The sequence below is a fragment of the Falco punctatus genome, assembly GCF_963210335.1.
Source record: "Falco punctatus genome assembly, chromosome: 10".
Lineage (NCBI taxonomy): Eukaryota > Metazoa > Chordata > Aves > Falconiformes > Falconidae > Falco > Falco punctatus.
In genome coordinates, this window is record NC_137590.1 from 26,347,389 (window position 1) to 26,370,134 (window position 22,746).

The 22,746-nt window shown below is 40.5% G+C and overlaps 1 protein-coding gene across 4 annotated transcripts; it reads left to right on the forward strand.

Annotated features, from left to right (window-relative positions):
* The first annotated feature begins 152 nt into the window (after positions 1-152).
* Positions 153-21,543, forward strand: DEPDC7 (DEP domain containing 7). Of its 4 annotated transcripts, XM_080405853.1 has the most exons (11): positions 153-4,016; positions 7,265-7,353; positions 7,793-12,553; positions 14,726-15,113; positions 17,082-17,212; positions 18,094-18,283; positions 19,097-19,311; positions 20,393-20,535; positions 20,739-20,864; positions 20,965-21,043; positions 21,225-21,543. In XM_080405853.1, exons 3-11 carry the CDS (start codon positions 12,481-12,483, stop codon positions 21,437-21,439), a joined length of 1,560 nt encoding a protein of 519 aa, XP_080261979.1. In that variant the 5' UTR covers positions 153-4,016; positions 7,265-7,353; positions 7,793-12,480; the 3' UTR covers positions 21,440-21,543. The 4 variants fall into 4 exon arrangements, with proteins under 4 accessions (XP_080261979.1, XP_080261982.1, XP_080261980.1 ...); XM_080405856.1 differs by lacking the exons at positions 7,265-7,353; positions 7,793-12,553 and having other exon boundaries at positions 153-3,817; positions 3,910-4,016; XM_080405854.1 differs by lacking the exon at positions 153-4,016 and having other exon boundaries at positions 4,034-7,353.
* The last annotated feature ends 1,203 nt before the right edge of the window (positions 21,544-22,746 follow it).

Here is a 22,746-nt window from a genome sequence, read left to right on the forward strand (position 1 = left end):
TTGATTAACTGAGAGTTTAAATGAAGAGCTACTACACTTTATCTTCTGTCAACAAAGATTGATGATTGAATAGACTATATGCAGTGTTAAACACAGCTTACATAATTGTTTGTAGAATTGGCAGTTGCAGAGCTGTTCTCTTTTTGGTGCCTTTTAAGTCTTCAGACATCTTTGTAGCTTTTTTTTCCCCTCCAGTTTGTTAACAGTAGTGCCACTAGTCACACTCAGACAATGAATGTAATGGGCTCTCATCAGGAGAACATTTTCTTTAAATTTGCCAACAGAATGCCTTACTGAGTCATTCAGAATGGATACGTATACTATTGGCGTCCTGAAAAAATAGTCATGTTGGTCTTTTTTCAGATCATGTAGGAAAAAAATTAATTCCTCTATCCTTTCACTGCCACTTAGTGCCTTAATTTCAGCCAAGAACGCAGGGTTCACTATTCATTGGCCAAATGAAATAATGTTCATTGCCATGTGACCTTTTTTCCCCTTATCTGTTTTGATCCTGTTTAGTTGTGAAATATTCATTAGACCTTAGGACTATGAAGAGTTTAATGAATAGATGTGAAAACGGAATGATTTGATCTTAAGTAATCAAATAGAGGTTTGAATATTAAAGGATGTACAGAATTTTAGCTGATTAGTTTTAGAACCTTATAGGATGTTTACCATATTTCCAAAGCTTGTCATCTTTTAAAAGCAATAATTCTCCTTTACAATTTGTATGCAGACAACAGTGAACAGAAATGGGTATGTGCCCCTGCCTTGTTTAAAGCCTCCGAGTAGTGGTTTTGCTTTAAAAAGGGAGGTCACTACCATGTTGATAGACTCATTATGCTACTGCCATGTCTACTATAATCGAGGAGGGTGAGATGGGTTTGGGTTTAGGAAGAAGGTGCAGATTGTTGGAGCAATCGCGAAGCTAATTCGTTTTCATGGCGGAAAGAGGGGTAGCCACAGTTGCTGTTGTTTCAGTCATATTGTGTTGAATCTGGTGAGAGCTAGAGTTTGTATGGTGAAACCAAACAGCAGAGTTACCAACGCCAGTAGCAATTGGCTAAAATTATTTTAATGTAAATATGCACACTGGAGATATAGTAGAAATGTGCCTGGTAAACTCTTTAATCAGTAGTGGGGATTCCCAAATTTACTTAGTGTATTCCCTTGGTGGGTGGTTGGCAGTGTGTGTAGATTCATGAGAGGTATTTACTTGCCCAGGCAGAGTTCTGTTGTCACATTACAATGATATGCACAGCAGTTTGAGAATTCCTCATCTGTAGTTTTAAAATGGTTAGGATGCAGACTGAGAGAACAATCAGGTTGGCTCCTTGATGGTATAGTAAAGAACTCGTCAGACTTGGTGTCTCACACATCCCTTCCTAATATGACTATAAAGCAACTAATTGACAGAGGTGTCTGTGCTTTCTAAACGATTTCTGTACTGCTACTGAACACTTACTCTGGATTTTTGAATCTAGAAGTAGCTTTAGGAAGCTACTTGTTTTAATCCAAGTCCTTAGAAGCTGAAAATAGAAGTGAGAGGCTTTTGGAGTAGCTTGTCCCTGTTTAAAAAGAAGGTAATTCTAGCAGGAACTACTTTAAAAAAAGAACAACAAACGAAACAGAAAACCAGCCAGGATGCTCTGCACTGCCATAGAAGGTGGCCTGGCTTATTTTTGGCTGTTTTATTCCCAAGGCCAGTTGAACAAGCACTGTGCCTGTAGAAGACAGGGAAAACCTGTCTTGAATAAAATTAACTACCCATAGCTATTAAAGATTAATATAATGGAGCTTCTGTCTTTTGTCTTGGGCTGCAAAAATGGTGGCTGGATTATTAATTTACTGAATGAGTAAAAACATGGAACTCTCAAGTGTGTTGAAGGATCATAAATCAAAATAAAGCTTTGTTACTGGGATTGAAGAGGTTTTTTATACTGAAGCAAACTTAGAAAAAAATCAATGTACAAATTACTTTTTTGCACAAATACTTTGCTTTATTTTGTTGCATTTTAGGTAATTAATTCTGCACCCACACCTCGATTCCCCCCTCCCCCTTCCCTTGAAGTGACAGTGAGGTTTTCATCTCTTAACATCTGACAGTGGAAACTGAGCACTCATTTGACTGCAAGAGAAGATGCACTAGGAAGAAACAAACCTCGCCTTAGGCTATGAATTAGCAAAACAAAAATTAAACTAATTGCATGATGAATTATTTGGGTTTTAATTCCACTGTTTTTTTCCTTTAGTGTGACATCCCTATTTACATTGGGTTTGGTTTTACGGAAATAGAGTATTTCTCTTAAAGGCAGGTTTTCTTTGAGAAGCTACTTCCAAAGTTTTGCTAGCAAAAAATCAGAGATCAAATTGGACTGAGAAACTGTTTCTGAAAATGGCTAAGGACTTTAGGGTCTTTGAAGTTCTATGGCATGTATTGTATTCATATATTGTCGAAATGTAATACTACTTTTTAAAAAGTCAGATCTTACAGGCTGTCTTCCAAGTAAATGATTTCCATAGGGAAATATATTTTAAATATTATTTAAATATTTACTACTATTTAAAACAATTTTAAAGCAGAAAAGCTAATACTATGGTCACAAAATGTCAGTGTGTCATCAACCATTTCTTATTTCATTGCCAACACTTGACATTTGGTTTCTCTTACCCTACTGCATACCTGTGCATTACCAATGCACGTTCTGCCATATCTTATTGTTTAAGCTAATAGTAACATGTCATTGGTAACAAATGCATGTTTTCCTGCATATCTTCTCTACATAATGGCGAAAATGAAGCTAGGGCTAATTAAGAGACACTTTATGCGTTCTTAGTCCAGATTTTCAGGTGGTCCGTAATACAGTGTATGGAAATGTGAAAAAGGACAGTTTTGTACCATTCATGATGTTATTAACTAAACCCATTAAAGTGAAAACACTTTTTAAACAAAAACCTTATAATGCTTAGTCGTTTATTATTAAAATATTAAGTCTTGAAAAGTTAGATTGTTGGAAAAAAATTGGCTATTTACATTATCTGATCTCAATATGAAAAAATACAGTTCTAGGGTTTGGGTTTTGGTTTTTCTTTTCCCTTATATTGCATGAATTGAGCATGTCGGGTTGATCTGGTTTTTTACATTTATCGGTTCTAAATGTTCTGAATTAATTTTCACAATGTATCTGCCAGGTCTTAAACTGATGTGATAAGTGAGGAGCCAGACAGCTGCAGTAAGAGAGAGACTACTGCTGTGATTAAGGTGGTTTTTAGCCATACTACTTTCTTCTGTTCTCTTTCTTGCTGAACTAGAACATCATCTCTGTGTCCCTCTGGGAAGAAATGCTGCTCTAGAGGGTTTCAGTCTTGTCTTTTTTTCCCCCCAGTGAATTACTGTGGAGATCCTTGCAAATATTTTTCCCATACACAAAGGGCTGAAGTCCCATAATGTGGATATTGGCCATAAGATACATAGGCTTTCTCTGAGCCACTTGCTGGAAGAGAAAGGTCAATCCGAAGGGCTGGAGTATTTTTTAAATGGTCCTGTGTATAAGAGCTGCTTCCCAAACCAAGATGAGTATAAAATGAGACAGTTGCCCGTGCAGTTGATTGTTGTTTTCTCTAAAAAATGCTTTGGGAAGCAGGTGGGCACAGAGAATGTCCAAGTGCAGTGTGGAGGCTGACGCTTTTGATACTGTGTTTCAGATACAGGTTATAATTTATAATTATTTTTTTTAAAAAAAGAAAAAAGTCAAGAAGCTGAATGTATGCAGCTCTTTAAAAGGGAACAGCACCTCCTGCTGCCAGGTGTTTTTTGGTAAGTATCTTAGGCAATCAGAATAACTTGTTCTGCATTAATTATTTGCCTCTCCTACAGAAAAACCTAACAAATCTTTGTTTTATTTCCAGAAACTAAAGAAAAGAAAACTGTGTTAAAATTCTTTTAATTTTATCTTTTATAAGAACACAGGAATAAATGCAGAGAACAAGCTATTTACAAAGGAGAAAAATAAAAGGTGAGTCAGGAAAAAAAGCAAGCAAACTTCCACAGGGCTATACCCTATCTCATTTATTCTGGGTATGTCTTAGGTTTCTGCTTTTAAAAGTTCACTGGGCTATTTCTTTTGTGTGTGTGTATGTGTATGTGTATGTGTGTTTAGATTTTGTTGGATTTGGCTTTTTTTTTAGCTACCTGATGCACAAAGGGTAGAGGGTAGTGCCCATGAGCGGGGCTGAAAAAGCAGTTAAAGCCCTTCATTTTAGGAAAAACAGACCCAGAATAAGGTGGGAGGGCTCATATGTATGTGAAGGTTCATACGGGAGGAATCTAAGGGAGAAGGGAGTAGGAAGGTGGAAGAAACGTGGGTCAGATGTGGGAGGACATTGGAATGGAAAAAGAATTGGGAAAGAGTGAGGCTAGGGGAGCTTTTGGAGTAGAGATGATCGAGGAGCAGAGGGCGTAGGAGTCAGGTGTGGTCCTAGTTAGGAAATAGCTTCAATTAGGCGTGCTGCGATGTATACACTGACTGAAAGGCAAATGGTAACCCAGCAGCATCACCAGGTGGCAGGTGGACATTCCTAGCAGAGGGCTGTTAAGTGTTTTGTTACACACAATGACTTTATAAGATTAATTCAGCCTAGTCCTAATTCTGCCTTTTGTTTCACTATAAAAAGGGATTTTCTTCAGTTGTGAAGCATGTGCCAGTCTATCTCTGTATAGAAGCAGTGATTTTCCATTGCCTCCTACTATAATCCATTTTTGAGCGTAGTAATGGACCTTGGTTCCTACTTGGGTTGTCCTGTATTGTCAATGTTCAAACAAGCACAAGGAGAGCAAAAGCCCTTTTAAGAAGTATTTGTATTGCAGTCATCCGAGGCAAGAATTTTTCTTTCATTTTTGCAAACGCAGGTATATCGTAAGTTTGGCACTTCCCTTTCTTCAGATGTCCATGTGAAGGGTTAAAAAACCCTTATGTTTGGGTTGTGTCATAGCATGAATGGATTTCTGTTTGTGTAGAGAGTTTGAATTATGATCATTCCAAATAACAAAAATGCTACAGCCCTGTGCAAATTGGAACTTTGACAGAGCTACAGGATTATATTTGGAAATAAGTTGCAAATATTTTAATCGGTCGGCTCAAGTCTTCTGCCTTGATGCAGATGAATGTGTGCATGGTAAGCATACACTGAAGCAGGCATTAGAAGAGGGGCATTCAAGTAAACGCACATTAGTGAGGAGTCATATGAAAATGTGTGAGTTGTGATGCTAGCAGTAAACTAAACTGTAAGATTTCCATCCCATATACAGTTAATATATTAACTTTAAAATACTGTAACTGAGTCCTAATGGAACATGCTGAGCAGTTAGCTATTAATCATATAGTTTGTATAACAGCTTCAAAATCGGGGTATTTATCTTCTTTTAGACACACAGGGATGTTAACACACAGGAGAATTTTAATTGTGTATCTGATCCTGTGTATATGATAAAGATTATAGACGGCAGCAGCTACTCTTGGTTCCTGTTATTATGCTTAGCCTTAAAAATTCCATTTTAAATGCTGTGATTTTTTTTTCATAGGTTTGTTCGGTTAAACTTATGATTAAATTAAGCCTCTCTTTATTCTACGTGTTACTTGAAATCTTAAACTATATTGTTGGGAGTACATGCTGTGGCCTTCTAAGACTTCCAGGGCTTGGGATAGCAAGAGCTTTTAATTAAAATTATATTGTTTGGCATCATCCTCTCCTTTCTGACTGTGGTGGCTACTAGTGAGATTTTTCTGTACATTATTTACATATCACATATTTTTGCTGCAGCAACAGAAGGTAAATGGTATGGTAATTGAATAAAAGCTGAAGTATCAAGTGTTTTATCATGTGGTTAGGCCAAATTGGTAACTCATTCAAAGCTCGGGGAGAATAAATATTTAGATTTGTTCTTTTAAGTGAAGAAGCCTTGGTGGTTTCTGAAACCTCCCAGGTTTTTTTTGGTCAGCACCTAGAAATTAGTATCCCTACAGCTTTTGTAATAGAAGAGAGTAAGCGAACGCTTTTTATTTGCTTCAGTGCAAGGTCCAGCAATTTTGTTTAAACAGCCAGAGAGGTTGTTTGACCACAGTCAATGGACTTTGCACTAAAGGAGCTGAAGACAAAGCTCGCATGTTCTGTGAGAATCCAAGTGTCACAATTTTGGAACTAGCTGGTTAAAAAAAATAGAGAGGTAATAAGTGGTGCTTGACCAGGGATTTTTACTTCCTTTTTGACATGAACTCTTTAAGTTCTCTTTGAGTGTTAGTGGGGGAAGCAAAGCTGTCAGCAGGATGCTTCCAGGGCTGTTTTCCCATCCTAAACTGTAGGCCTGGCAAAAAATGAGTGTGGTGGCCTCTGCATGTTGTACAGTAATATAAAAAGTGAATTATAGATTCCTGCTTGTAGCGTACGTAAACAATAATTCTGATCCTGTGCTCTAGAACACAAGCCTTGTACTCAGTGTAAATATAAATGGTATGTAGCTGTTTTCTAAAGAAATCAAAACAATGGTCAAAATCAGGAATTCAGTTATGCTTGGCAAATCCATTTAGAGTTCCCACTCTCCTACCCTTGTCCTTGTCTATCAGCTCCTTCTGTCCCATTAAGCTGGTGCCACTTTGGGAGCAGGGATGTGAAACTTACCTGTGGTAGATCAGTGTAAGTTACTACTTCACCATGCTTCAGCTGGAAATTGCTGCTTATTCTGCCAGAATTGTGTAAACTCGTGAGAGCTGCTCCCCCGATTCTTTGTGAACTTACCTAAAGCCACTTTGAGTAGTAATAGAAGTTAGTGCATTTGGTTAAGGGTTGCAATGTACAGGAGTTCACATTTAGTTACTGCAACTTACCTGAAAAGTCATAACTCCCAGCTGGGCAGGTGGGAACTTCTCACGTTTCAATTATTTGTGTCTGATTGTATGTGCTTGCTCTGGCTGAACGGGTTTCTGGTGTGTAGACGACAGTGAGTCTAATGTTGTGTGAAGAGTCTTTATCCAAATAGTGTTGCTAGGACCATGCCACCCTGTGTGCATTTAGACATGCTGCAATCAGTCTCTGGTTATAATATATAATCATTCTCGAAAGTGCCAGTAAACTTCCGCAGGAGGAAAAGTTGAAAAATCCATTTAAGATAAAATTCTTTAGCATTTATTAAGACTGAGAAGCAGAGGCTTGTCCTTGAATTTTTGATGACATCTCTAACAGTCTTTGCACCCTGCACACTCCCTTACAGTAACTGTCTCAAGTAATCCTGGCTCCAGCTCCCTCCCTTCCCAGCCCGTGTGTGGATCCTTACTCAGAGTGCAGCATGTTCCACCGGAGGTCAGTATGCACCAGCGCAGGCTCAGCACTCGCCTCCCTGCCCTTCATTTGCCATTGCCCTGCTTGACTTGGTCCCGCAGTCCCATTGGTATTCCAGCCTAGGAATGGAAGGATTGCGCTCCTGAACAATGCAGCCTTTGTCGATTCAGTCAGTCGTCCAGCAGCTTCTGCCCTGGGAACTTGTTTATTGTTCCAATCTCTTCAAAAATGCAAGGGTGGAATCCTTACGGATTTCACATCAGTATAAAATACCAGAGTTTGCACTTTGGAAGTAAATCCTGCTCTTGCCCAAGCAAAGGTGCCACCTGCAAGTGGGCTTTGCATGGTGGGGCAGGTGTGGTTGCTACGGGGGTGGGGGGGGTGGGGGGGGTGCTGCAGGGTGGCGTCACTATATCCCACAGTACCTACTGCTACCTGAGCTTTTCTCATTCAAATGTAGATGGAAAACTGGGGCAGAGTGAATTTGTGAATAACTTGCTCTGCATTGTAAGGGAGAGCGTCAGCCCTCTCCAAGCCATGGAGTTCAGCCCCAGGAAAGCCTCTCGTGCTCTTTAGTGCAAATAGCAGAAGATGTTACTTATTACTAAGGCAGGTTCACTACAGGAGCTCTTTCAGCTTCCTTCATATCTGTCTAGCATATCAAAGAGCCTTTTGCAACCCAATATTGTATGAAGAGCTATTAATTTTCTGGAATTTGAGATTATTAGAAGTGGAAGAAAGAGTTTTCTGGGTTTCATAGGGCCGTTTCAGTATCAAAAACCATCATACTGGACTTTTTAGCGTCATGCAGTGAAATAGAGGAGATTTGATAATGTTATGATCATTGTGACTTAGAAAAATAGTAATTTCTGTAACTGAAGCTGTTGATTTTCCCCTACATGAGTATCTTTATGTGACAGTGAATCATATATCAAAATTTAATTTGTGTCACCATTTGTGAATGGAACAGAGCAACATTTTAAGAGTTATTGTTTAAAATGTTCTCCTTTCATCAACTGCAGCACTGCAGTGAATACAAGCATTGTTGATATTTAAGTGGGGAAAAAACAAATGAGTAATTGTTCTAAATAACTGGAATATTTTTCAGAATTTTTATGGTAATTGTTAATTGCTATGCTTTTACAGAAACAGCCAGAAAGATTGAGTTCAATAGATCCTTGTGATTATGGCAATAAAATTTTATGTATATATACATTTAAGTTGTGTTGACATGCACTTAATCTTTATATTGTTATGGGAAGACATTTGAAATACAAAGAAAAAAGTTTGGTATGAGAGAGATAGCCTTCTATAATCTGACATGTTTATGAGATATAAGATTAGAATTGGAAATGCAGAGTTCTGTGTTAATCCTTCAGAAAAGTGGGATCTAAAATCTTTTAAAAATAAGAAATTGGATAGTATTCTTCTGCAAGGATCTACCTTTATTTCCTAGTCAATTTTCAGTGACAAATCAATGTTTTTTTCTATTTTTTGGCACTTCAAATGCAAATAATAATTAGAACATTTAACATTTCTTGGTTTTAGAAAATTTTATTTTCCAGGTTTGGGGTCCTTTGAGTTTTTCCTAAAAATTTTGAAATTGCAACAGCCTTTTCCCTATGTTTCTTTCAAGAATATATAACGTTTCCCACTCACACAGCCAAGCATTGATTACTGTAGATAAACCACCATATTTTCTATTAATGTCTCCATCTTTTTAGGCAACACAGCCTCCAACTTCTGTCTTTTTTATAATTATACTGAAATATTTAATCACACAATCATTTTTTACTTTGGAAGGTATTGTATTCAGTTATGTCACCTTCATTTGTGCCCAGAAAATGTGGAAATTTCTCACGTCCAAATACTGGTTGGCTGTCGAGCTTCCAAGTTCATTGTGGAGAAAGCTAGACAGGACTTTACATTAAGGTATGCATCACTTTCTTACTTTGTGATGGTACAGGTTTTTTGCCTTCTCTCTCCCCATAATCAGAGAAGACCTGAATGTTGGTCTTTATCATCACCTTTATCCTTGAGCAAACACTTAACTGAAATAAGTTAATCAGATCCTGAGCAGCAGACATGCTGAAATTGTGGCTGTTGAATTTGAAATATTCTGTTTCTGCTGTATGCTTCTAATTAAATCCTACAGTTCTTACATGAGACTCAGAAATTCTTGAAAACTTAAGTTTGTAAAGTCTTCAAAATGTAGGCCACTTTCTCAATCCTGTTATAGTTGGTAGGAGTATTTCTAGATGACCTGGAAATAAATCAAAGATTTTTCTTTTGCTGTTCCTCGCTATAAAAGTTCTTTGTAACAGTTTCAAAGAATCGGGAGTCAACTGTACAAATTAGGACTCGATTGCATGATTTGTTAAGAATATTTGAGTCCTTAGCTAGGTCACGAAAATGTTGTTCTGTGCAACTTCACATAGCATTATTAGATGGAGAGCCAACAGTGAAGCTCTCCATATCATTGAACCTCCTTCACTGGTGCTGTTGACAATCTCCCTTGCAGACCTGCACCCTGCAGACCAGGTTTTGATATATTTGCCTGAAGGAGCATCTGTCTGTGTACGTAGTCTGTTTTTCAGTGGAACTGCTTTTGGAGCAAGATTACTGTTCCGTGTGCATGCAGGAATGCCACCAAGTTGATCCTAAGTAATTTGATGGATGAATTATGTTAATTATGTCCTTGCAACCAGCATTCTTTTGTGCATCCTGTGTTCAACTTTATGGAGGTTAAAATGGGGGGGAACACTGGAAGGTGAAGTCAAATACAGCGTGTTGTACTTTCACCCTGAGATCTTTCCACCACAGTCTAAGGAATTACACCAACAAAGACTGACCATACTGGCTGCATGAGATGGCATTCTTTAAAATTACTACAGAAAAGTATCAATAAATAAATAATTACATAAAAGTAAATATGTGCCTTAGGAAAACATTTTATAATAATGTTACCATAAGAAACACTGAAAGATGTATGTCATTTTTCAACATCCTTTGATACCAGATACTGTTCGGCAACAGCTGGCAGACTGGCCAAGAGCTGCCATCTGCCCACAGGGAAACTGGTGTGTGTTTTGGTTGTGGTCACTGTGGGGAAGCGTGAAAGCAAAGGCAGAAATCCAGGGTAGACTGCTGATCACCTAGTCATAAAATACAAGAATAAAAACCTTAGAACCTTCTAGACCAGCAGTTCACTGTGCATTAGCTGTGGTTCACTCTGTTCCCTGCAAGCACTATTTTGACAAATCGTTCTCTGATGTGAGGTGTAATATTCTTGTTAACTGCTTGGTACATCCCCCGTTTGAAAATGCTGCTTGTTGTAAATTCTCCCAAGATTATGGTGAACCATTGCAGAATAACTGACTGCATCACTTTATTTCAGCAACTATGCAAAAATAAATTATTTTTAAAATTAACTCAGGCATTTACCGATTTGCAGTTAATATATTTTGGCAATGTGTCAAAAAAAGTCTGGTATCAAACTACTACAGAAGTAGGGAATAATAAAATAATGTATCATGGAAATCCTGATTAACCCACGAGTTATATTTTTTGTTAGGTTCCTAATGGCAACTGTTAGACACCTGTGAGTCGGAACTATATTTTTTTTTAACCTCTTTCCCCAAGAAAGAATTCCCTGTGTGTCACTTCCTATTGTTGAAAAACAACATGAACTTTCATTTTCAAAGGCTGGCATTTTGCTTCAGTTTGAATAGATTCCTTTTTCTCTGGGCCCAGAGACTTCTTTGTGTGAAAACCTTAAGAACTTCCACTCTTAGAACTCCATTATAAAATACTTCATTCCTCTGGCAGCGAAACATGAAGAAATGTTTGTCTGCCATTGAGTTTGTGGTATCTAGTTCCCTGTATTGATTCTTCATAGTTTAAAATGAAGTCTGCTTGTTTGTTTGTATACGATGAACAAATTTACAGTGCCCTACCTTTAAGTGGTAGGATAAATAAGCATAAAAAAAGGCTAATCTCAGCTTCAGCGGACAGCAGGCGTCCTGTACTTTCACCTGCTTGCTCTGAGCTCGTAGAACAGGCTGAAGTTTCATGGGATTTTGTTTTGCAAAAATACCATCAACAGTTGAATCACCTGAAATACGAATGAATTTTTGTGTCACTTGTAATAGCTATTATTTGGTCTGCAATGGGTGTTGTACGCTCTTGAGTTTGCATATCGCGGAGATCAGTTTGGTTTTGTGTCAACGCTACTGAAATCAGTCAGAAAACATGATTGATTGTACGTTGTTTAATACACTGTCATTGAATCGTTCAAATGCTCTGTGCTTTGTAGAAAATTATGTTGGGTCTCTCAGCAGTTTCCTGCAGACAAGTGGAAAACAACTTCTATTACCTTGAAAGTGAATTTATCATTTCATTCTCATAAAGAATGCCTGCTGCTGTAATAAACAGCTCGTGTAAGGCATCAGAGGAAAACGTCAGCCGTAGGTTTTAATTGTTCATCGTTCAAGCTGTAGGACCGGGTAATAAGAACGGTTTTAATTGTTCATCCACGGTCGCGTACAAGGCCTGTCCTCGGGGGAACGCGGAGAAATGGAGCTGCCCAGTTGGATGCGTTGAAATTACCCTGTAAAGACGGGGAGGTTTTGTGTTCTGCGCTCTAACGGCAGGGGATACATGCTACATATGCCGGGAGCGCAGGGTTCGTCTGTATTGCTGTCAGGCCCGGTGGAAGCAGGGCTTCCCCGCTCGGGCGCAGCCGGCGCTGTTGCCCGGTGAGAGCAACAGTGAGGGCGGTGAACACCGGCCCACCGCGGCCTACGGACCCCGCCGGCGGTCACGGCCACATGACCGAGGCCGCGTAGCTGCGGCGAGTCAGGCGGTGCCCGGCTGACGGCGGGGGCTGCCGGCAGCGGCGGGGCGGGTGCCCAGGGAGGCTCTCGCCGCCCCCGGTGCCGGGCCCCCCGCTGAGCGCCCCTCCGGCGCCGCCGCCTCACGCCGGGTAACTGCGGCACGCGGGCAGCCGTTCAACCCCGCCGCCGCGCGCGCCCCGCCCCCCGGCCCGGCCGCGGCCAATGGGTGCGGGCGCGGCGGCCCCGCCCCCCGGCGGGCTCCCTGAGGCGCGGGCGGCGCGCGTCGCGGCAGTGCGCGGAGCCGTCGGCGGGCATGGCCACGGTGCGGGAGAAGGCGGCGGCTCTGAGCCTCGGCGCCGTCTGCAGCCCCGCCGCCAGGCCGCCGGGTACGGGGCGGGGGGCGCTGGCGGGGGGCGCGGGCTGCGGCACTCGCTGCGGCACTCGCTGGGGCGGGGACAGGTGGTGAGGCTAGACGGCGCGGCGGGCTCGGGGGGCCGAGGCCGTGGCCGCCGCGGGCCGGGGGGCTCCGTGTGGTCGCCTTGCCCGGCTCCGCAGAGGTTCCCCGCCGGTGAGGGTGGGGCTTTTCCGCCGGGGGGGCCCGTCCGGGCTTGGCGTCTGCCCCGCCGCCGTCCGGACCCCGCTGGGTGGTGGCCAGGCCTTGGGGCCCGGTGCGGGGCTGGTGGCGGCCGTGGGTGACCGGGCGGCGCCAGCGGCTCCCCGCAGGTGGCTCCTTCGCGCACTGCGAAGGGCTTGGGGCTGCTTGTCCCACCTCGAGCACCTGAACTTTGTAAAACCTGGTGACCTTAAGATTGAGCGCCACTCCCCCAGAGAAAGATTTTTTGTGGAAGCGAGCGGCGACAAAGCAGCGGTTATCGGCAGAACCGTCGCAGGTGGTGCGCGTTGATACTTGTTTTAGCAACAGGAACTGGTGCTGGTGCGTGTTTGGTGGCATTGGGCTTGGGTGGGTTTTTCTCGCCTTCCGAGCAGGCTAGTCAGCTATTAAAATGTAGTGCTGGAAGGAGAATCTCGGTTGAGTTTTGTTTGTGCTGCCAACCTGAAGGTGTCATCAGGCTACAGTAACAGCCAGTGTGTGCTTTGGCTGTCCCATGCTTCTAAAGCTTGGGAAGCTGGAGACTCTGGAAGGTTTCTACCTAGTCTTCTTTAATACAAGGCTTTGAATCAGTTTCTTCCTGTTGAGAATCTTTTCAGAAAGCAGGTGTCTAATTGATAATGGCTCTGGAGGTAGCTTGCTATCCTTCATCAGTGTTGGTGCATTCAGATGCTGTTTTATGCCCAGCTTCTTTCTTTCTTTTTCTGTTTTTCTCCAGTCTTTACTGCTCCCCTAACTTCCACCCTCCCCCTGCCAATCTGCTAATTTCCAGACTCTCTGGTAGATGGAGATCAACAGTAAGCTCTGGTGCCCAAAATCGGAATATAATTCTCTAACTAAAGCCACTTCAGACTAAACAGAACAGAAAAAATGCCTCCTGCATCTCTGTAGAAAATGTTCATGGTAATGTGTTCCAGAATGAGTTGCATGTTGTTTTTTTCTTAAACACTGCCTTACACTGTTAATTCATTTGGTTTGAGGTCTGTCATAATCCCAGATGGCTTTCTGTGGGATTGCTGCCAACTCCTCATTCCATATTTTGTCCCACAGCTTTTGATATAGCTCCTTTTCCTCTGCTTTCTTTCTTAATAAATTATTCATCTGAGTTCCTGGGAAACATATATTCTAATTCTAGCCTCTGGTGGCTACAGCTCTTCCCAGTTAGGTGCCACCTACAAATACACAATATGCTTATAAAGTTTGCAAGTCCTTGTGGAGGCCGAGTCTAGCCTTTGGTCAAACTGTTTGTCTCTAGCATGCCGTTCTTAATCAGATTGGTAAATGAGTAATAGGTCAGTGTTTTACTGCGGGAGGGAAGACTGGTTGGCTCAAGGAAGTGGCATTGAGTACACAGAGCTTAAATCTTAGTTGGAGCTGTGGTGGTAGAAGGCTGTTCTGTGGGGTAAATGTCAAGTGTGTCTTGAGAATTCTTGATGTTGTTAGTGATATGGTAAGCACTGATACTAGGTGGCTTTTGTGTATGCACAGTCCTGTAGGAAACAAGGCTCTGGTGTGTCCCTTCATCCCTGCTTCCCTCTTCCCTGCCCAGCTGTATAATTTTGTCAGTGTTAGTAGAGGAACTGGGGAGTTACAAGTATATACAGCTAGTTCCTGGTTTGTGGAAATGTGTGCTTAGGAGTAGTAGCCATTAGGTGATGGAGGAGCATGCAAAAGGATAGTGTCAAAGTGACAGGCTGAGAAAGCAGGCCTGGTTGCAAAGTTTCAGGCTACTATAGTGAGGGCGACCACCGGAGAGATACATTGGAACCTTGCAGACTGGCTTACTGAGAAAGTAACTAAATGTTAATGCATGAGCAACCCAAGCCAAACTGGAAGTCTGAAAGATTTTTAAATCCTTACAAGGTTCTTGAAAGCTAGTAGCCAGAAAGGGGGCAGTTCTTTTATAATTGCAGCATGAATTAAGTCTTTGTGCTTTCTCTGTTCTTAGGCTTTAGCTTGGCACAGAAACCATTTGGAGCAACGTATGTCTGGAGCAGCATTATCAATGCACTTCAAACTCAAGTGGAAGTGAAAAAGCGTCGCCAGAACCTGAAGTGCTACCATGACTGCTTTATTGGTTCAGATGCAGTGGATGTTGTCTTTGCCCATCTTCTACAGAACAAGTATTTTGGGGATGTTGATATTTCTCGTGCTAAAATAGTGCGTGTATGTCAGGCGCTGATGGATTACAAAGTATTTGAGGCTGTTTCAACTAGGGTCTTTGGAAAAGACAAACGATCTGTATTTGAAGACAGCAGCAGTAGTCTCTACAGATTCACAAATGTCTCAAACCAAACGGAACTTGATAAAGATTACCAGCAGTGTACGCCACAAAGGTTAGTACATAGAATGTGAAGATAAGAATTTTTTTAGGATAGGAAAATATTATGTATTCTTGAGGAGAGAAGGGAAAACTGTTGTACAATTACAGGACCTGGGGCTGATGGGCAAGTAGATACTATACAGATGTTTATGGGTGGAAGACAGGAGACAGCAATCTGAAGTGAGTAAATCATTCAGCCTGTATAGTTACTTGTTTTCTGTGTCTGTTATCCCATTGCCTTGGGGGAGGGTGGGAGGATGGTAGAAATTAACTGCATTACAGATACTGATCTATACAGCTCTAAACCAATACAACCAACTGGAATTCAGGTGCATCAAGTAGGCTAATGCAATGGAATAATCTTTAGTCACTGTACACCTAGCTCTGCTGTAAACCAGTAATCCATCCAGTTTTTAAGGCAAAAACAGGTAAAAAAATTGTGGTTTTATCATCTTAGCTTCACTATGCTTCAAGTTTAGCTTTTTGAAATGTTTTCAGCTGTTTCTTCACGTGTGTATGACTTGCTCCTAGCCTAGGTAGCAGGCTGTTATGCTGTTGCATGCTGTTGTAGAACCTGAGGGAAGCATAATGGTGAGGTTTCATTTCCCTGTCTCGTTAGGAGTGGGCAAAGAAAACCCTGGTATCAACTAAACCTTCGCTGCTATGTAGATGACACTTTGCCAAGTAACTTCCCTTAAACAGTTTTGTCAAGTGTTCACCTCTGAACATATTCTGACGTAGTCCTCACAAGGAGCTATGTTCATGTTGTTACTGCAATAGTTCTAGCAATGCGTGCTTTTGAAAACTGCAAGTAGTATTGACCTAAAAAGAAAATACCTCATGTGATTGATTGTGTTCGTCAGAGTAGCAAATATGAACTTCAGTGCATCAGCCAAATGATCAGAAAATTCCAGCAGCAGAGATTAAAAATGGAGAGTACCTTCGTCCTGCTTACCCGCCCCCCCGCCCCCCCCCCAACTAGCTCTTTTTCAGTGCTAAAGCAAACTGTTCCAAGTCTTTATTTGGAAAGAGGAGAATTAATAAGAAATTAAACCCACTTTAATCAAATGTGGTATTTAAAAAATATGTTCATCTCAAAGGCTGTTAAAGCAGACTTCGAACATATCAGATGCAGTGATGAAACAAGATTACTCATTTTTTGTTGGTTTAGAATGAAAGTGTTTTTCTTCTGGGCAGGGCAGTGATCCATTGGATTACTTTTCTTTATTTAGTGAAGGGGACAGATCTACTGATACATACAGCCTGTCCCGTACATAGCAAAGATACTGGACATCAAAAGGATTTTGCACTGCCCTAAACCAAAGAAGCTATAAGAGTTGAAATTAAACAAATATACTGGGAGGAACAGTAATTTTGTGGTTGGAGTTGTTATGCTATCTACTTAAGAGCATATGAAACCAGTTAGGAGAAGAACCAGCTAACACACAGACATGGGTGACAGGTTTCTAAAGCCTTCCATTAGCTGATGGCATGAACAAGCTGCGTGTCTTTAGGAATGGTGTTGCTATAGGGCAGCAACCTTCTAGGTTTTTCAAGAACAGCTCTTAATTTTTGTCTTAACTTCACCATCAGAAAAAATGTCTTAAAACTCTGGAGGTTTTGAGAGGGTCATTTTGTTTGTTTTTTTTCTAAAATAATTTCCCCTCAATCATTTCCTCCTCTTAGGTTTTCTTTGTGGTAACTGAGGTAGCTTGCTTGCCGGCTGTGACAAGTTCCAGGAGAGGAACTATGCATTCACATGCAATTGTTGCAAGAAAACAATTCTTTAAGGTGCCATACATTCTCCTGTGGGACTTAGATAAGGAAAGTGTCAGGCTGGGGGAGAAGATTATATAAATATTAGTATAGAGAAAACATTTTTTAAAATCTCAGACAGTTATACATATCTGTATGTTACATGATATGTTTGGTTATCTGTATATATGGATGTAATATATATTAAACTGTTTTTTAATCTCAGACATGAGAAGAGCATGTTGTTTCACTCTACTCCTGTCAAACCGGAAAGCTTGGAGGATCTCTGGGAAAACCTGAGTTTAAAGCCTGCAAATACCCCTCAAGTAAACATCTTGGATAGTTTGTCCCGTCGAGGTAAGCCAAATAATGTCACAGTCATTTGTTTGTTGGAGAAAGAAGATAACTGTAGGACTGGAAAGGCTTTGCCTGCCAGACTGGAGGGGGAGTCGGACTGGCTCACAGTATTTTGCTTTAAACACCATGTCATAACAAAGGCAAATTATATTTGTTGTGGGATTGGTTTTTATCTTTTTATTTCATCAGACAGGACCCATTATCTCTAGCTGAAATAAATCAGTGTTGAATTTGGTGGAGAAGAATACACAATTGTAGAGAGCTTGATTTGAGTTAGGAGTGCTCTTGATGATACTCAATTACCTGTACTGCTTCTGTGCTTGATTTAATCATGGCCAATAGTCTACTGTTAGCTTAAAAGTCTTCCTTAGCTTTTTAACTGTGTATCTGCACCATCTTGTGCTCCTTCAGTATTGTGTGAAACTGTTCTTGACAATTCAGGTCTTCTCTCTGACTAAACTATGATCTAATGGGCTTTTTCCTTGGCTTAAAAATGCTAATGCTTCCTAGAAACTCAAAACTCAAGCCAGACAATGATTATGGAAGCTGTGATAAGGGTAGTATCACTTATCTAGAGCAAAAGGCTTATCCCTTATCTAGAACAAAGATTACTTGCAAATTAAAGCACAAAGAACGTAAAGTACTTCAGACTCATCCAAAATGCAGTTCTTTGACACTTGCAGTTAACTAAGCTAATTCCTAATTCTTGCACTTAAAGCTGGTGAGGGCCACATTCTCTGCTACCCTAATTTTTTTTTTTTTTTGGTAAGATTAACCTGTTAGGTTAGGGACTGATGGGAGGAAGGGGATTTGTCTTTTTCATAATCTCTTTTTTTGCACGTGCTGAATCTGAGTGCTTTGTATATTTCCACCCTTCCCAGTTATTAATGAAGTATGGCAAGAACAAACAATTGCTCGACTGCTGCAGCTTGTGGACCTTCCGCTCCTTGAGTCTTTACTTGAGCACCAAAAGGTCAGACCTCAGCTTTCACAGCCAAGGAAGGGAACTGGATATGTCATCACAAGTAATTACCTAGACAGAGAGATTCTTAAGGCTTTCAGTGACTCACAGTAAGTATTCATTGCTCACTCACCTCTGCAACTTTGAAAGACTTTCTGCTTTCATAGGGATGTAAAACACAGTCGATCTCTGGTTAGAGATGTAGTAATCTCCAATACTGCAGAAAGGATGTGAGTAGGCACTTTTCTCCCTATTAGACTTGACTGGAATAATTGGCAAATAATAAGTTGCTAAGCTCTAAACCAGAAGTAGTTGAGACAATTTCTGCCATACCATCACTGCATTCAAAAACTCTTCCAGTGTATTTGGTGGTATTCAGAGACAAAATTGCTGTGTTGAGGGAAGAGTAGAGCATTTAGCTATCACCTTGAATTTTTTCCTTAAAAAAATAACTGAGGGAATAATTTAGTTTCTCCTACTATATTAAAAAAAAAAAAGCCAAGAACACTGAGCCTGAAACTGTATATAAATACAGTTAAAACCATAGTCTGAAAAATTTTTACCAAACTGAATCAGATCAAGGTTCGCATTTGTTTATCTATCAATAGTTATGTCTACGGCAGAGGACATCACTAACTTAAGGTTTAACTGCTTGTGACTGTTCACCTGTGTGGGTTACTAATTCTTCATCTTGATTAAATACCTAACAAAGAGTTATATGTCTGTGATTTTACCTGAGTGTGTCAGGAAAGCATCTGGGTTTTTTTGTCTATTTCTAATGTAGTTAAGTACCTACACATGCAGTTTTCACTTTAGTGGAGAAACCGGTCTACCTACTTTCTGTGAAAAACAACCCAAGCAACTCTGAAAGGCATCAGTAAGTAATACTACAAAGTTAAACTGTTGTCTGCTCTGTCTTCTAGAACAGATGAATGGCTCTCAGCAGCAATAGATTGCTTGGAGTATCTTCCAGATCATATGGTGGTAGATATTAGCAGGAACTTACCTGATGAACCAGATAAAGCAGACACGTGGAAACTACTGCTGTTTGAAAATATTGGTAGATACTATGGCCAAAAAAAGGAGCCACTGTTAAACCATGCGTCTGAAATTCATTCAGGAATTGCGGAACTATTAGGTAAGTAAAATAAAATTGTGTTCCTAAGCTTGTGAGATATGTGCTAACAAACTGAGTATTTACTACAGTAGCCAAGCTTAAAGGTTGACTTCTGCAAGCTTCTTTTCTTAATTCCTAGTCATGAAGCTGTGCTCTGAAATTTTGGTCCTGACTATATGCAGTTTTGTAGGTTTTGTTCAGGTCTGTGTAGAATGGCTGTGAAACTGGAGTGCTATAATTTGGTAGTAGTTGGTATCCATGAAAATTAAATATCCATGGGAAATTAAATCTAAATATGTCCCAGTGTTTAATATTTAGGCCATATGATCTGAATTTAAAACTGTCGGTGCTTTCTACCCCATTCACAACCCTCCCCTCTTTTCCACAAAAATGAGTGTTTCTTAAAATGTATGTTTAGATAGAATTTTAGAAAGCTTTTGCTTTTAGTCCTCAATTAATATCATCTTGTTCCTATTATCTGTATTTTTCAGCCTCCTCTGCCTTGATGATTATTCTTGTTCTGTGTTGGTGGGAATACTTTACATCTATATCCCATTCCTCCTCCCTACATGACAAAGGGAGGGTAGTACAACCTATTTCATTTAAGTAATTCACACATCTAAAATGTGTATTCTGCGTAGTAAAAGGCAAATTAAAACTTAGCAAAGCTCTGCAAAGTGGTTTGCAGTTCATTCATCAAGTTAGCCCGTTTATCTAGGACATAATTTCTTCATTTCTTGGGAGATCTTTATTTCCGCAACAAGAAGTCATTCCTCTTCTGAACAGAACTATTTTCCTTTTTCAGTATTTCACGTTTCATTCAAGATGGCTGAACTGTAATTGACCTTAACTAGAAATGAGCTTTCTTAACTACCTTAGCTAAACAAACCTTTCTTTACTAAAAGCCTGGGTGTGGGATGTTCTCAGCTTATATGCAAACAGCGCTCATCAGCCTGTGAGAAATCTTTGTGAGAGTGAATCGCTTTGTTTGACCAGCTCTGTTTAGAGAGAGGAACCTCTCTTTCCTGGCTCGTTTAGGTGTTGAATTATAACATTTATTTAAATAAATGTAGCAATAGGTGTATCTTTATCTCTCCCCTAGTGAATGGGAAGATGGAGCAATCTTTAGAAGCTATTCAACTCTATTTGAAACTTCTAGACAGCCAAGTCAGGGAGGAGTTCAGAAGGCTGCTGTACTTTATGGCTGTTGCAGCGCATAATTCTGAGTTCAAACTACAGGAGGAGGTAAATGTGTGTACTAAATGTTTATGTGTTGCTTTACACTTACTGAAATCCAGAGATCCTGGATACTGGTCAGAAAAGATGTTTTGTAACTTAAATGCGTGACTACAGGGAAAGCAATGACTCTAGAAGAACAAAGGCAATGCCCTTCTTAAAGGGGGAGACTAATTCTCCTCATCTGGTTGTTATTTCACATGATTCTTCAGAGTGACAACAGGATGGTTGTGAAAAGAACATTCTCTAAAGCTATTATCAACAATAAAACCTTATCCAGAGGGAAAACTGACCTCCTGATCTTGTTCCTTGTGGATCACCAAAAAGATGTGTTAAAGGTAAGAGCTGGGAAACGACCAGGTTCTTGTTATCTTGTATGCTTGTGCAGAACTGCCTTTTTCTAAGCTGCTGTTTCACTGCCTTCTGTCCGTATTCAAGGTCCCAGGGACACTGCATAAAATGGTCAGCAATAAACTGATGGCTCTGCAGAAAGGCCAAGATCCTAGTAAGATAACAGGTAACAGTTTAAACTGAACTTTTCATTCTTGTTATGCACCAAATAGGAGGGACTGAGAAGATGCAAAAAGACTTGCTGTAGCAATGACTAATTTAACTCTGAAGGAGACGGGGTGTCTGTGGAATCTCAAGGGTGGTTGAGTGCACTGTTAACTATCTGACTGTTTTGGGCTTCCTTTTAGGTTATACCTTTTGCCAAAAACTTGATGAAAGAGAATATCGCTCCAATACAGAGAAGACCACAAAAGATGAGCTGTTAGCTCTGTTGAAAGCTATTGATGAAGATTCAAATCTCTCTGACAAAGACAGAAAGAGACTGCTAGGTCAGTTTCATAGTAGTAATCCGAGTATTTTTATGCAGTATTTTGGAGACAGAGTTACTAATATGTGTGTGTGACTTTAAAGATAGATTACTTTCTATACTCCAGCTTTGTAAACACTAATATATTTGTAAATCTCTTGTATTTGTGTATCTAATAAAATTTATTTTGTGGAAATGGATGGAATTTATATGATTATCAAAGCTAGTGGTACCCAAGTTTAGCCTGTACTTACAGCTTAGCTTTCCTCGTTCTTAATTGCTATAGGATCAAAATAATCCTTCCGTTTCCTCACCTAAAGCCAAGATTATTCCCTCACTCTGTTCAAGTATCAGAATCACTGAGATGGGAAACACCTCTCTGTGAATGAGATCTCTCTGGGGCAAAAGAAGGCAGCACTGAATCTTATGCCAGTTTTTCTCTAATTGGCCTTGCGCTATATGCCTGTCATGTGGCAATCGATTTTTGACTTGCTAATGGACAGAGCTGACTGACATCTTCTGCTTGATATTCCACAGCTGTTCTTCAGGCTTGCCAGCTAACTATACTGTGTATGTATATGACAAATTACTGTGCAGTTTTAAGCTAAAGATGATTGACTTCTTCCCAGCTGAATCCTACTCTGTACCCGAACTTGCAGTGACTCTCCTGGGATGGTAAAGATATTCTAGATTTTTCAGTCAGTCTGGGTTTGGTTGCCACAGAACATGCTGTTCATGGCTAGTTATCTTCATCCCTGCAGTGTTTTGCTCTGTAAGTCTCAGCTTACAGATGTCACCAGCTGTAATTAGAAAAGAACTGGAACAAATTAAAGGCCTTTGGGTTTTCTTATGGCTGTATATTTTATCTGTCTAGTCTACAGTGGAAATCCCAAGCTGTGTAACAGCAGGCAGGGAAATGTATAGCGTGATTAGAGATCTAATTTTGATGCTTGTTATCTTTGGGATGGTGCCAGCAAAACTTAATTACTGTTGCAAGAAATTTTATTCGTACGGAGTGTTGATAGAGCTCTGTAATCTTATTGGGGGGGGGGGGGGGAAGAAGCTAGTTTGAGTGTGGGATCAAGGGTCATTTAATAACGAAAACAAAGTAATAACTGTTATAAAAACGTGTGGTGAGCTGGTTTTAGAAACACAATCCTATCCAAGATACTACTCGTGTAATACTACTCTGTAACGTATCAGTAACTCTTCAGTCAAGCAGTGGCAACGGACACCACTACTAGAGCTTCTCCAGAGTGCTTTCTCTGAAAGTGAGATGGTGACTTGGGGCAGCAGGACAATGTGCTACTGTATTCTGGTGGGGGCTGGAAGAGAGACATGTAAGAGTCTCATTCTAGTCAGTTAGAAAGGACTTCTAAAAGATAACCAGTTCTTGAAAACTA